The 14893-nt window shown below is 40.1% G+C and overlaps 2 protein-coding genes across 3 annotated transcripts in view; one reads left to right on the plus strand and one right to left on the minus strand.

Annotated features, from left to right (window-relative positions):
* Positions 1-14893, minus strand: part of PPP4R1 (protein phosphatase 4 regulatory subunit 1) — a 283628-nt gene that overhangs the window by 101943 nt on the left and 166792 nt on the right. The gene's annotated exons all lie outside the window — the stretch shown is intronic.
* The window catches only part of RAB31 (RAB31, member RAS oncogene family), a 62456-nt gene that overhangs the window by 18791 nt on the left and 28772 nt on the right, over positions 1-14893 (plus strand). Inside the window, exons 2-3 of the mRNA XM_068192399.1 lie at positions 8282-8361; positions 10618-10699. Coding sequence (XP_068048500.1) covers positions 8282-8361; positions 10618-10699 — 162 coding nt within the window. The remainder of the gene's footprint in view (positions 1-8281; positions 8362-10617; positions 10700-14893) is intronic.

Genomic DNA, 14893 nt, shown 5'->3' on the forward strand with positions numbered 1-14893 from the left:
GGGTAGAACAAGTGCTGCACTTTTGTGTGTAGAGGGAATTAATATAAATCTAATGTGCTCCAGAGGAAAAAGTCTGATTCTGTAGCTAATTTGTGCTCTGCAACAGTAATATTGGCCTGAAAGCAATTAGAAATTTTGTGTAGGGATTTTTACTGTGGGGGGGTTGGCATAGGTCATCCTAACTTAGTGGGAGTAATGTACCAACTGACTTAAAGACACCTTTACTACCATATGTTATGAGTTTAAAGAAGGGAATGCAAAAAAGGGAAATGCGAATAGGGATTTTTGTATAATGTTCACACAGGGACAGATGACCAGAAGAACTGCAGTGGTTCTCACTGAAGTGAGACACTGCAGAATCCAGCCAAGGTAAAGCCACCAGAGAAGGCCAGTGGTGGCCATCTTCCCTGTCAAAACAGAGTTGCAGTGAGAGCCAAGTGTTTGTGCTGGGATCGTGGGCAGCTGGGTTCCAGTATTCAGTGTGAGTGTTGTTCATTTGGCAAGTACTCTTCACTCAGGAAAGTGCATGGCAGCAAAATGACACTTCTGGGAGCCAACTCTGGTCCTAGTTCCTCCCATTCAAAAATTTGTTTTCCAGGTGAGTATCTCCCAGATCTTTGTGGAAATTCCTTGGAGACCACTGGTGGTATACGGCCACAAAATTTTAATTTGGAATTTACAGAAATCATTAGTGTCCTGAATGAGATGCCTGAAATATTTTGACTGCAGAAGTGAGGCTTCAGAGCACCTGTACCTGCACCCCTTTGGTTCAGACTGAAGCCTCAGGCAGTTTTGTGTTGGTGAAGCAGCTGAGAGCCAGTGTGTGAGTCTAAGAGCTGCTCTTGTATTTTCATCTGTGCAGTTATGCAGTGATAGCTTTGCCCACTTGATACATCTTGCAGATGGAAAAACTGAATAAAGGTGGGAAGCTTTTTGCACTTCTTCCTCGACACCACTCCACAGTGCACGGCTTCATTTTCCCTGGGACAAGCCTGACACTTGGCAGATTCAATTCAGTCCCAGGGGTGTCTGAACTTCGGTCTCCTGCGAGGTATTTCTCCTTACAGCAGTGTTTTCAGACAACTGAAAGTGATACCCAAACACAGCGAAGGGCGAAGGATGAGTTTTAGGATAGCAAAAAGTTTATTGGGTAGACTAATTCTTGGATTAAAATACTGCCCTTGGAAACTACGATCAGGAATCTGTTGTGCATAACTCTTCCTTGTATGTTAATACAGTTGATAAAAATCCAAAGGCGGTTTCAGATGCTCTTCAAGCTGCCTGTCACAGCCTTCCAGAGCAGCTGTAAGTGGATTAGTAAGACATGGAAAGTATTGCAATGCTACCTGCATTTGATCAGCAGAGTAATGATTAAAATGTTAAGGGTGGGCATAGAGGACTAAAGCAGGCTGCAAATTGCAAAGCTTTAATTTATTTTTCAGCTTGTTGCTTTTTTACCTCCACGGGAATTTAGAAGACAGCCATAATCCTGTGCTCAGCCTTACCATGTCACATGCCTTTGGGTTAAGAACTGGCAACCCTGAAAGCATTCAAAATGCAGGTTGGGTGTCTCAGTGCTGCATGCCAGACCGTGCCCCTGGAGTGACATTCCTCCTGGACACCAGGCTTGACCAGAACTGAGCTTACATTTCTGCTAAAGCTCAGCGATACTTTACAGCGCAGGGCTTGCAATTTGTTTGATGATAGCTAATGAAATGCAGACCATTTAGCAGCTCTGAGATGCAATTACACTGCTGTGAATTTTCAGATTCCATCAAAGTCCTGCTGAGGGTAATGGGAATGGGCCAGGGTGATTCAACTGTAAATCAAAAATGAAAGCGTGGCCAATTCTGACAGTGGAAAGAAGAGCTGTTCAAATGTGCAGAAGCTGATTTGCCAAGTCAAAACCAGCTGCGCTTTACAGAGCTACTGGAATGAATGGTCTCTCTGCATTTTTTTTTTTTTTTTTTTTTTTTTTTTTTTTTTTTTTTTTTTTTTTGTGACTCATTGATTATTTTTCTTCCCCTTAAGTTTAAATTCTGTTATTCTACCTCAAGTTTGCCTAGCCAGTTGCAAAGATTTTCAGTGCCTGTTTTTGGTATATAAAATACCAAATGCATTGATAATAAAGGACAGTTTTCTCCTTTTTGGTAACTTCATACCAATTCAAGTGTTTTCATCTGTACATCTTTAGTGCTTCAACAGTGAAAGCTCTGCTTGGAGCAAGACAAGGACCTCTCCTTCATCTCTGCACTAGCACTGGCAGGAATCAAATCGATGTTACAAAAAGTGGAATTTAACTTGGGAAATCTTGAGCATAAACTGGCTCCTCTGTTATTTTTCAGTTAGGGATGAATCAGCCAAGACTGTCCGGTGGTGTGAATATGTAACAGGGAGCCAGGGATTGTTGCTTCTCTTAACAAGGAGGAGCAGCCAGCTTCCTCTCTGGGCAGATCCTCTTCCAGGGGAGTGAGACAGCTTTTTGACTGCACCCAGTTCTGTATGTTTCATCAAGCCTGTTTTGTTTTTGGTTTTGGTTTTTGTTTTTTGTTTGTTTGTTTTATTAGTTTTGTTTTGTTTTTTTGTCTGAAGGAAGAGAGAAGGTGCTGTTATCTCACTGGACGATACACTGAGAGAATTGTTGAAGACAAATTGGACCACAGATGTTTCTGGTGCATGCACTTAATTGTACTTCTTGATGCTAACCTATCTAGAGAAAGCTTCAGAACAGCTTGCTGGTAGGCTCTGGTACTGCTCTCTGGCTCAAACCCTGAGTTCCATCAGTGTGAGCAGCTTTGTAATTCCAGCCCCTCTACCTGATGAAAATGCTTTGCCATGTGAGGCTTCCTGAGGGTTACACTAAATTATCCCTGAATGCATTGGTTGCAGTCAGGGTTTTCTCTTGATCAGGGATCTTCAGAGGAAGGGTTCAGCCACCAAATGCCTCATGTCTTTGCTCAAGTTAGGGTGGTTGGCAGCTCAGCTTTTGGGGAGCTTGGCACAAATGAGCTCTGAGGAGCAGATGTATTCCTGCTGTGAGGTGCAGGGAAGTCCTGCTGAATTTGATGGAAGCCACATGAGCTGTGGGATCAGTTTCTGGCATGTGGGAAAGGATAAAGACTTGTCAGGTCCAAATGTTTCTCATATTATTACTGAAATAACATCTTTGCCTGGGGATTTTTGAGCACTTAGTATTTATACCCTCCAGGTTGCTAGGGCTCATTCTTCTTTTGATCTGTAAGACTAACTCATGTTAAACCCTGTCAGATTTAATGAGACCTGTCTGTAGCTGATGTCTCAGTGACTCTTAGTTATTGTGAGGAATGTTTTGAAGGGACAGGCATTTTTAATTTTCGAAAATTTTTACAAATTCAAATTGTAAATTTGATTGAATCCTGGCTTTGTCCAAGCTGATGAGAAAACTTCCTTCCGAAGGAGCTGTGTGTGGGATCCCTATTTATATAGAGGTCAGTTCTCCATTGCTTCTTAATGCAGATTTTTGTGGTGCCTGTCTCCAGGGTGTCTCAACCTTCCTTTAAAACTGAAATGGGAAGTTAGTCATGAGGTCTGTGGTGGTTACAAGCCAGATGTTATTTTTTTTCTTTTTTTTTTCCTTATTTTGCAAGTAGAAGGGCAGAAGGCAGTTTCTTCAGGGTGTTCATTAAGAGTGGCACTCTTAGGGTGCCATTTCCTCGTGTGAAGTGCTGTCTAGTGTTCTTGTTTTGTTTGTATTTTCAAAATCCTAGAGTAATAAAGAATTTTTGTATGGTTTATCTAATTTTACACATATTTAGGAAGCCCTGTGTGTTAACATAGCAGAGAAAGACTCTGCATTGTTGAGACTAAAAAAGCTCTTGCAGCAGTGTGCATGATTATAGGGCTGCTGTTTAGTCATCAGTCATGATATGTATGGAATTTTTTTTGTGAATCCAACATTTATTCCAGATGTAAAAAAAAAAAATACTTGAAGAGATTAGTTTACTCAGCAAAATAGGGCTTGACCCTCAATCTGTTAAAAGCTATTGTAATATCAAGGCTACAGACTAACAGCCTAATTAGGGATGTGTTTACAGGGTACTATAGCTCCCTCCAGTTTGGAGAAGTGCTTGGAGGACCAGGCCCTATGTGCAAAGATATAAATGAGACATCCAGCTTTAAATTAAATTTTTCTGCATTAGCTTTTTCTGCTGGGATAAATGTGTTTGGAAAAATAGACAGAGGAATATACCAAATGCCTATTTGTAATGGGAAAATGGTTTTCTTTTTTAATATATTGCTCATACTTTTTTCTGCTTTCTTTTTTTAATCTCCCTGTAAGCTGCTGCAAATCAGCCAGAAGCAGCTCAGTTGTTGCTTGCCTGCAAATGAGTTGCCAGCATACTGTAATGTTGCTAGCTTGAAATACAGTCTCATCTCCTTTACAGTAATGAGAGCTGAGGAGAGCCAAGTGGGGTGGTTCCCCGGGAGCTGGAGTGTAGGTGGAGGCACTGTTTTCTGTGGCATTCTGCTCTCCGTTCTAGTGCTCTTAAAATCCTCTCACCCAAATCTGCTGGTAAGGGATTTTGGAAGAACAGAGAATGTGTTTTCCGGGGTTAAAGGGTAAAAGTCTGGAATTAGTCATGCTTACATTGGTTCCTTGTGTTTATCAAAAGCTTCTGATACAGTTTCAGGTTTTTTAATCCATTTTTTTCTGACCAGGGGAGATTCTGAAGCTGTAGCTACTTACTCTAGCAAACTAATAGTGGCTCACTTACTGTGAATTATATTTCTGCTTCTTTCCTTCCTCCCTACCCCACCCACTTTGCTTATCTTGCTACAATGTGGTTTATAGCTGATATTTTAAAAGTGTGCTAGGAGGCTTATGAAGAAAAAAAAGAATAAAGGGAAGCCTGTAGTTGGTTCCTTGAGTGATTCGTGTTCACTTTGATTCGCAGTAATTATTTTATATTTATTCATTTCTTGCCACTTCTTTCCTGGATTTGTATGCTCTTGATCATGATGAGTCAATGACTGTAGTGCTGAAGCCCTTGGGTTTCTTGTGAATGAGGATTTTTCCAAAGACTAGCAGGATCTGTTCCTAGAAGTGCAAGATAACTCCTGAGGGCATGTTCTCAGTTTCTGAAACTTACCCAATCCACTCTGCTGCCACTGGGACCTTTTGCATAAGCCAAGGTGTTATACCTTCATGTATGTTTGATGTTATATGTACACCAACATCAGGTAAAACAAAACAGAAAAACAGATTAGAGGGTATAATAGCAGAACTCTGAGAACTGGAAAAATAAATCTTCTGTATGCCTGAATGTTACCCAGGCATGTGGCTTGATAAATCTGCTATAATCCTTTGAAGGAAAAAAAAAACAAAAAAAAAAAAAAACAAAACAAAGGGAGATCATCCCCATCAGATGTTAGAAAAATAGGTTTGTGTAGAGAAAGACCATATAGTAAGGTACAAAGCAGATGGTTGCAGAAAAGGTTTATACAGCCTTAGCAAGAAGGTTCAATATCAATGCACTGCTGAGAAAAAAAAACCATTTTTTCTACTTCTTTGAAGCAACAACTCTGCTTTCCTTGTTGCCTGTGAGAGACTTGAAAGTTTTACTGACTTTTACTGTTGTCAGTAAAAGTTAAGGTCTCTTTAGCTGTTTTCAAGTTGTTGTATAATGTTCATATGCCATGATTTTCTTTGCTTTCAGGCAGGTGAATGTCTTGATTGATGGGTGTCAGTACAGTTTTCAGTAACATGGACTGAACACTTTCAAAGTAGTTTTAAATCCCATGATGGAATGATAATCACTGCCTTGAGTAGGAAGCTTTTTCTATTTTACTTCCTTCCCCTCTGTGCTGTAATTATACTTTAGTAGATGGTGGTTTGCATCCTCCCTGCAACAAAAGGGAAGCTGGGAGCACTTGTTTCAACTGAATCCCCCTGGTGCAATAAAGTGCCTGGCTCCTGGAAAGCACCAGCCAGTGGCTGCAGCAGTGCTTGTCCTAGAAACAGGTTCACTTGTGGTCCAAGTCCATTGGTTTCACTCCAGTTACTTGAAGGGGATATTTAGCCTTCTTGATAGTGCAAGCAATCCCAGGAGCAAAGTGTAAGAATGCCTTTAAGCTTCTGGAGGGCTGTTGGTGTGCCTGGCATATGCTTAAGTTTGACTGTGCTCATTGTGAGATGTGAAAGCAATAGAAACTTTGAAAGGTCCTTTTAACGTTATCATGAAACATTAGTAAGAGCCACGAACTGAAAGATGAAGAGGTTCCAGGAAAATGAGCTAAGCTTTAATCTATGCTTGTGGATGTCACATCCCTGCCAGAGACCCTGGCTCCTCTTTTAATTGCAGTTTCCATTCTGAGTGACTCCTCAGGGGAGCTGGAAGAAGCAGATGAAACTGAAGCATTGTTGGGTCACCCGAGTCAATGTCTAGTTTCGAACATGGTGGCAGAAACGCTGTCCCAAGAGAAAAATGTTATTCCTTGCAACCAGTGGGTGGTAATCCTAGTTTCTCTACACCATTTAAAATCTGGGAGAATAATCAGATCCTCAATTTCAGGACAGAGGGTTTTTTAAATTTTATTTTCTTTAGTGTGTTCTGCCATCCTGGTGTAGTAATTATACAGCAATGTCAGCTGGAATCGATAATGAAGGCAAAATTTGGGAATAGTAACAGGATGTGTTACTGCTATTGATCAAAGGCTACAGGGCTGTTTTTAAACACTACTCCTCCCTTTGATCTTTTTTTCTTATTGATTGGACAGAGTAGATAAACAACTGTCTGTGTAACATGAGCATTTATTATGGCCTTTAAGCTAAGGACAGCTCTGAATTAAATATGAGAGTTTAAATGATGGTTTTCTAATAAGTGCTGTCTGTCAGACTGGTGTGACAATACAGTTTCATGTAAGCATGGTGGAAGGAAGTGTAAATACAGGCATTCTTTTTCTTTCTTATTCAAAAAGAAGTTAACATTGCAAAATTGATTCCAGGAGAGGCAGAAGTGCTATTTTTAATATGTGTGGGCAAAAGCTGCTTTTCTATTTTTTTAATATATAGTTATGTGCATCGTGCTGTTAACAAACTGTATTGTCTTATCTCTGCATTTTTCAAGAGTGTTGTGTAAATTAGTCATCTTAAAATGTGGATACAAATGGAGCTACCAAGTACAATCTGGTAGTTCTGCAATCACTTCAATGAAATTAATAGAAAACTTTCCATTGACTGTTTAATGAGTTAGATTGGACACTGGGCTGTCATTGTTAACGTCTTGCAAAGGTCAGTATTGATTTCCTGGCATCCTTTTTGTCTCTAAGGAGGCTCTTTGCAATTCTGTGGAAGACACAGTGATAATGTTACTCCTCTTCCTTGATAATTCCCTGTATAATTTAAGTTCTACCCACCATCCAAGGCTTTGGGCAAAAACAGACAGACTGAAAAATGTTGCATTGTAGGGAAGTTGTTTGTATCTTAGATGCCTAAATAATATTTCTGCATAATTTTAACTTTTCTCCTGCTGCTTCAGGTTGTTTTGAATTTTATTTCAGTATTGTACTGCTGTTATTTTCCCCTACTGACTGGGTATGTTGAAAGAAAAAAAAGGATTATTCCTGCAAATGGAATCAGTCTGCCATGTTGCAGTGTAGAAAGTAAGCTGTCTTGCCTTTAAAGTAATGCACTGCAGACCTCTAGCATGGCATGCAAAGGGAGAGCTGCACATCTCTGGGGATCCAGATCTTTGGATTCCTACCTTTTCAAAACCACCCAAAGCCTCTGCAAAGTTTCCACTAAGTGGGCTAGTTTGTCTTGCCGTGAAAAGGTTATTTTCACTAAGTCAGTGCTGTCAGTGTGCTAAAATGTTGGTGTTACTAGTCTGTTTTGGAAGCTTGCTTGGGCTGGCTGTGCAACAGGCCTGAATGAAATTATTTCTCTGGCTGTGCTGTGTAATGCGTCGTGTGTTGGAAAGCACAGGGTTTGCTTGTACAAGTAAATGGCTCTGCTGGATGGACTGCAGTCCTTGCAACAGGAATATAAAATCCACCCAATAAAATAGAGGGCTCGGAGAGAAGGGAGTCCTGGGAAGAGGGCCAGGAAGATTTACTCACAATGCTGATATTTGAAAAGGATAAGCCATGTCCTCACTTTTCTTCTGAAATGTGTAAGGTGCCCCGCTTGCCACAGGACAAGAAGAGAGAGTCAAATATTCTTGAAAATAAATCAAGTGTTGACACCTAGGGTCTCCTGGATATGACTTTGTTGACTCACTCTCATGCTTTCTTTGATTTTCAGGATACTGGGGTTGGGAAATCGAGCATCGTTTGTCGGTTTGTCCAGGACCACTTTGATCATAATATTAGTCCTACTATTGGGTAAGTATCACACAAAATATCACTTTGGTTTCACTGGTCAGTGAGGTTTCAAATCTGACCCTTGAGTGATTTAAGTCCTAAGGTCCTACAGCCAAAACAATCTAAAGTGGGAAGCTTTTGACAAGACAAAAACCAAAATCCCACAACCCAGGAGCCTGTGACCTATTGTAAAGTGCAGGTGAACCCAATGGGAAGAAATGATGATGTCCGACTCCATTTCAGAAGGCTGAATGATTTCTTTATTATAACTATGCTATAATACATTAATATACTATATAAAGGAAGATACTAAAACTGCATACCTACTTTTCTAACTACTAACAACTTGTGACCCTGTTCTTGAGAGTCCAGACACAGGTGGACCTGATTGGCCACCAGGCTCAAACAATCCTCACCAAAATCCAATCAAGCAATCACCCCAGGGAAACAATTCTCCAAACACATTCCACATAGGAAAAACAAGGAGCAGAAATAGAAATTGTTTTCTCTTTCTTTCTCTCTGTGCACCTCTATGAAAAATCCTGAGAGAGAGAGAAATGTTCTTATCACAGTGCCCTCCACAATGATCAGGTCATCCCATAGCTGAGTAATGGCAGGAAGACCATGGGAAGCCCTTAAAGTGCCTTTGTTGAGTGTCTGGTAGGCTGGGCTGGAACATGGACAGTGTCTGTTTCCCCACGTGGATGTGTTTTTGTCTAAGTTTAGGATGTGTCACATTGTTCTTTCTTAAAATAGGAACAATGCAATTTAAACTAAGTATAATTAATTTATATCACTTCTTAAAAGCTTCCATGTATCAGACCATCAGAATCCTAACAGTCCTGTAGAAGATTTTAATTCAGATTTTTTTTCTTTTAATATCTTAGGGACAGATTTTCCAAGTCCATTGGGACCTGGAAAATTTTTGAAGCTATGGATCTCTTATGGGAAAGGCAGCTATTATGGAATGTACAGAAAGGAGTAATTTGGGGGGAAGGAGCTGATCTGGCATGTGTGTCAGAGGTGTTTTAAGTAGTCTGTGAAGGATTGGTATTGATTGCTGTGTGTTGTTCAGAGGGTTGGACAGTACCTTCTGAAGCTCTGCCTTTCAATGCATGAAGGAGTCTCAGCTGGAAGCTGCATGTAGAAGTTCCAGGACAACTTTGGATTCCTGAATGAAATGAATAGAGAAAAATGGACAGTGAGAAAGGAAGCATGTCATGAATAAAATTACTGGCTGAAGGACACTTGTTTGCAGTGAAGGAATTGATGGCAACTTGAGTGGTTTTTTTTTTTTAACTTCTAAACCATTAGCAGCTTTTTTCCCCAAGCAGTGGTTGTTGCTAAGTAAATGCCTTCTGCTCAATTTGGAAAACAATTTTCCTCTGTTATCATAATTATGAAAACTAAAGGGATTTTTTTTAACATTGGGAGATTAAAATGTGACGGCTAGCTTCACACAGGTGATATTTTTTGTCTACACAGATAAGGGTTTTTTTCTTCCAAATTATTCAGCTATTTTAAATATATAATCCTTGCAATCAACAGTAGCCACTGTGGATCTATAAAGTTTCCATTTTTGAAGCTGTGAAGTGTTGCTTATTGGTTTGAGAAGCAGAGTGACAACTGAGAGAACACACCCTGCTGCCTTTTTATTTTTTCCTTAGTTATTATTTTCATAAACAATGCAGCATTGTTAAATTCAATCAATTTGCAGATGGCTGTAGAGGAGAAGTTTAGTATATCATTCTCAGGAAATGCTTTGTTCAGTCATATGTCATTTGCTGCCATTCCGTGCTTTTGTAACGACTGTGCATTGTATCAAATGCATCTTTATGAGCCAGGAAAAATATTACCACAGCAAAAATGGTTCAGCAGTACTCAGATAGGATGGGGAAATAGAAATCTGCCAGAGTTTGGCACTCTCTCCTACCAGCTTTCAAATGAACTCCTGTAATACAGAAAAAAGCCCATAAATTTGTAACCTTCTTTCCTAAAAGAAAAAATGTGTGAATAGCTGGAGCATTTATGTTCCTGGAGCCATGAACAAACGCCCTCTGAACTTCAGAGGCATTTTCCCTTCTTTTAAAAAATACATCTGTAGGTAGCATATGTCCTATATGAGAAAAGGGAGACTTCTACTTCTGCAGGTATTTAATCAAGGTTTTGGAGTTTTCCCCAAATGCAGTCTAATCCAGAAGAACTCACTAAGGTCTACAGGTTACATATTCAGAGTGTCAGTTATGTTACAAATTTCTCTTTCTTCCTTATTTCCAGGGCATCCTTCATGACTAAAACTGTGCCATGTGGGAATGAGCTTCATAAATTTCTGATCTGGGACACAGCTGGTCAGGAACGGGTGAGTATTAGTTTGCGGAATGCTTTCATTATCCTGGTCTCTCTTAATGTGTTGATGTGCTTTTTCTAAACCTTTCATCTTCAGAAGACACTGTAAGTATCAACCTTCTGAATCTTTGCAAGGCTCTGCAATGCAGGTGGTCAGTAGGCACTAAGTATTTAGGTTCTCTTTCCATGGATGGTGAAAATGCAGAGATAGGCTGACCATATCACCTACCTAAAAAAATCCCCAAACCATGGTGTGAATTGTCACCCACCTTCCCCAAGACAGCTTGAGCAGTTCCCCTCTGGTTTCATCAGGTTTGTGTCTGGCAGCTCTCATTGGCATTGGAAAGGCTTTGACTTGCAGCCCATGGGCTGGGGTGGTCTGAACTTAGGTGGTGACTCTGGGGTTATCTTGGATTGTGACAGTGAATATGGGCATGGCTTGTCTCTGCTGTTATTATTTAAGAAATTACCACCGGCAACCTGAACCACTTTGGGTTTTTGTCTTGATTTTTTTTCGAGCCATAATGGATTTTTGGGCATTAGTTCATCCGGACTGTATGTAAGCCTGCTTGAAAATTTTTTTTCTTTTAATAATCTCAGTGACAGTAGTATGTAGTACTAGACTGTAGAGTTGTAGGTTTCTCTTAATATATGTTCATGTTTATCTTCAGAAATACGAGAGAAATGGAAAAACCTATGCACACTTCTAGTACATCGAACTTGTGAAATGGCATAGTGTCTTTTCATAGGAAATTGTAGCTATGCTCACATTAGGTTGGGATAAAATTAGATGCTTATATAGACTGGATGTCAGTCCTGATACATCCCACTGTATTCTCCATACCTTGAATGTGAATTGTGGGCAAAGAAGATATTTGCTCTTAATTGCAGGAAATGCTTGTGCTTTTATTTATAATGCACAGTGTGAGATAAAGGGACTCTGATGAAATCTGTTGGCTCATAACAATTCAGTAAGTTATTTGTCATGGGAAAATGGACCTTGAAAAACATATTTGAAGCCTAATTCCTTCCCTTGAATCTTGTTTGTTCAATTTCTGCATGGTGTGGAGCTGATAACTGACTAATTATTGCAAGAGCTAGCAAAATTTCAGTTTTCTTCCCCCTGGTTTCAGATTCCTTTCTTATTCTCTCTCTTTTCCCTCCACTGCCCCGTTCTCCTCGCTTTTCTTTTTAGCAAGGAGACACACAAAACTTTACACACAAAACTCAGTTGGATTAATACTTATATCAAGATTTACGTATTTTCCTACATAGTCTAAGGACTCTCAAAGCCCTCTAAAATTGGGAGAATAGTAATATTCATCTTTACATATTTACTGAAACAAATGATGCCTCATTTGAGGCAGGAAATCTGTGACTGAGCTCTGACTCTTAGACACAAAATTCATCCTTCCCAACTGTCCCTTATGTTTCCTCTCAATTTTTATTAGCTCATCGTTTTTCAAACATCTGCTTTCCTTTTTTTGTGTGTGTGTGTGTGTATGTGTGTGTGTGTGTGTGTGTGTGTGTGTGTGTGTGTGTCAAACTGGTGAGCAGTGAGCACTACAAACTTTGTTAGATTGCTTAGAATTTATTACAGATACAGCATGCTAAAGATTTTCATTAATTAGTAATCACAAATTAGTCCAGGGACCATCTTTTTGTTCTGTGTTTGCACTGTGTATTCCCAGTCCTTCACTAGGACTAGAAAAGTGGAGTGATATAGTAAACAAAGTTCATTGGTGTGGAGTGCAAGCTATGGAGGCAGACAAGTTTCCCAAGGTGAGGTCCATACTGGTCCAGGTCATTCACTGTCCTAGAACATTCCTATTTTACATTGCAGCTAAACACATGATGCTTCTCAATATCTTACTCACTTTAATCAGGGATTTTTGGTTGCTTTGTTTTGTGTTGCTCCTTCTGATTCAAGAACAAATGTCTCCCCCCTGTTAATTTTTTTCTAATTATCCTCTGACCAACAATGATGACCCAACACTTCCAGCCTATGCCATCCTCTGGGCCTATTGCTGATTTCACAGTGTACTAATAAATGTCTTCTGAATGTTGTTTCTGCTTTGAGAATTGTCCTTCCCTTGTTCTTTGCAGTTTTTGTTGAGGCTTTGTGTTCCACTGCCAAAGCCTGGCAGTTTTGTCAGTCTGTACTGCTGAAAGCAGGGTTTTGGACTCTCTTCTCTTTCAACATTGCCTTCATTTGGCTTTGCTCTCCTAAAGGCAAGGCCCAGCAGAGGCTTGTGCTTACTCTGGAGGTGGGGTGCCCTGTGCTTCCCCAGCTGTGTCTACGTGCTGATGTGAAGTCTTCACAGCAGAAGAGCCCTGACTGAGATTTAACTGAGGCCTCACTTATGCCATGAACGTTAAGCTCAAACCTTTAACCATGGTAGAGCATGCAGGCAGAAGCAACAGTAGTGGCACTTTTTTGATCCTCGTTCATGAGTTTGTCCTTTTTAATGAGTTTTCATTTCCCTGTTCGTAATTTTCTCTGGGAAACTGCTAGCTTGGAGTCAATGCTGCAGTGACAATAATGCAGCAGAAAATGGAGATTAAAAGCTTTTCTATCATAGCCCTGTTGGGGGTAAATGCTGAGTGTGCTTACTTAGGAGGAGACCCTGGAGAGGGGTGTGTGGCTTGTGGTGAAAAATTCACACAGTACATGATTACAAAAGGAGAGAGAGCTTCTTAATCCTTTTATTTTGTTTTTTTTTTTCTTTCCCTTTTTCTTGACTAGAAAGAAACAAACTGGTAGAACACTTCACAAAATCCCCCTATCTTCTGTGCCTAAGTACTGCTCTCTGTGGACCCGATTGCTTTGTGTTGGTGTGCTATCCAACATACTCGCTTTATTTTTTTTCTTTGCAGTCACTTTCCCTCCACACCAGTATTTCCCAAATGTCACTTTCCCCCCTCCTAACTCACGTTTTCCCCATTAGCTTTCAATTGTTGCTGCAGACTTTGGTACTTACATGCCCAACAATTATGTTGTTATTAGCAAAGATTCCCTACCCTAAGAGTCTCCTCGCAAGTTAGTTAATGATGTTTTTATTAGCATATATTTTGGTTCATGGTGCCCTAAGTAGCTTTTAATTACAGTGTTTTGTTTGAATACCTTGGGTGGCTGCCAGCTTTCCATTTTGCCAGCTGAGGAATATTGTAGCAAACAGGGAGTCTGAGGGCCATGTTTCTAGGGCAGGAAAATTTATCTCTGTCCTTTTTAAATTTACTGTGTTGAACTCTGGGACTTTTAATTTTGTTTAATAGAAGAGGCCTCATTTACTTGAGCCCAGTTTAAAGCTCTATAGGAATTATCCTGTGTGGCAGCAGCTCTCTGGCCACAGAGAGCAATGCACAACTTTCCCAGGCATTGTCCTGGAGAAGGCTGTGAGAAGATCAGAGAAAAGAATGATAAATAATTCTTATCTTCACTTGCTGCACCTGTTGTTGTGAAATGTGGAATGTGTTACAGAGATTTGTTTACCAAAGGGTGGTTTCTTAATTGGCCAGTGGTGATGGTGTTTAGATTTAAGGACCAATTGGGTCCATCTGTATCGTGACTGTCTGTAAGGGGGATGGTTTCTTAATAAGTATAGTATAATAAAGTGATTGATCAGCTTTCTGGAATCATGGAGTCAGTGCTGATTATTACCTGGCTGGGGGCTTGCAGCAGCAATCCTGAGTTGTGAGCTTTTTCTTTTTTTTTTTTTTAACCTTCCCCATTTCCAGGAAAAGACTGACTGATGACATGTCCACAGCTCTTGATAGCTGCCTCTTTTCTGAGTGGCAGTAGTTGTCCTGGTGATTCAGAGACAGTGTCACAACACCATCTATCAATGACTTGAATTATTTCTGCAGGCAAAACGCAGCCTGAATTTTGCTCTGTAGTGTCATAAATGTGGCTTTGATGGTCTCCCACAGCTCAGTCAGAGTTAGGGTGGTTCATTGTGTGTGGTGTGACGATCTCTTGCATGCTGTAAATGTTGATAGGTGATTTGGCAGTGTGTGAGAGTACAGATGACATTAGAGCTAGAAAACAAATATATTATTTTTACTATTTTCAGAGTGAGCATAAAGCACAGTAAATAATTTAAAGAATGCATTTAAATGTGTTTTTTCTTAAGCTTCAGCAAACTTGCAGCACTTGTAGCTTGATGGTTAGTCATGGTCTTGGTGTAGTGTCTTTGGCATCCTTTGT

Source organism: Anomalospiza imberbis, chromosome 1 (assembly GCF_031753505.1).
Source record: "Anomalospiza imberbis isolate Cuckoo-Finch-1a 21T00152 chromosome 1, ASM3175350v1, whole genome shotgun sequence".
In the NCBI taxonomy this organism is placed as follows: Eukaryota; Metazoa; Chordata; class Aves; order Passeriformes; family Viduidae; genus Anomalospiza; species Anomalospiza imberbis.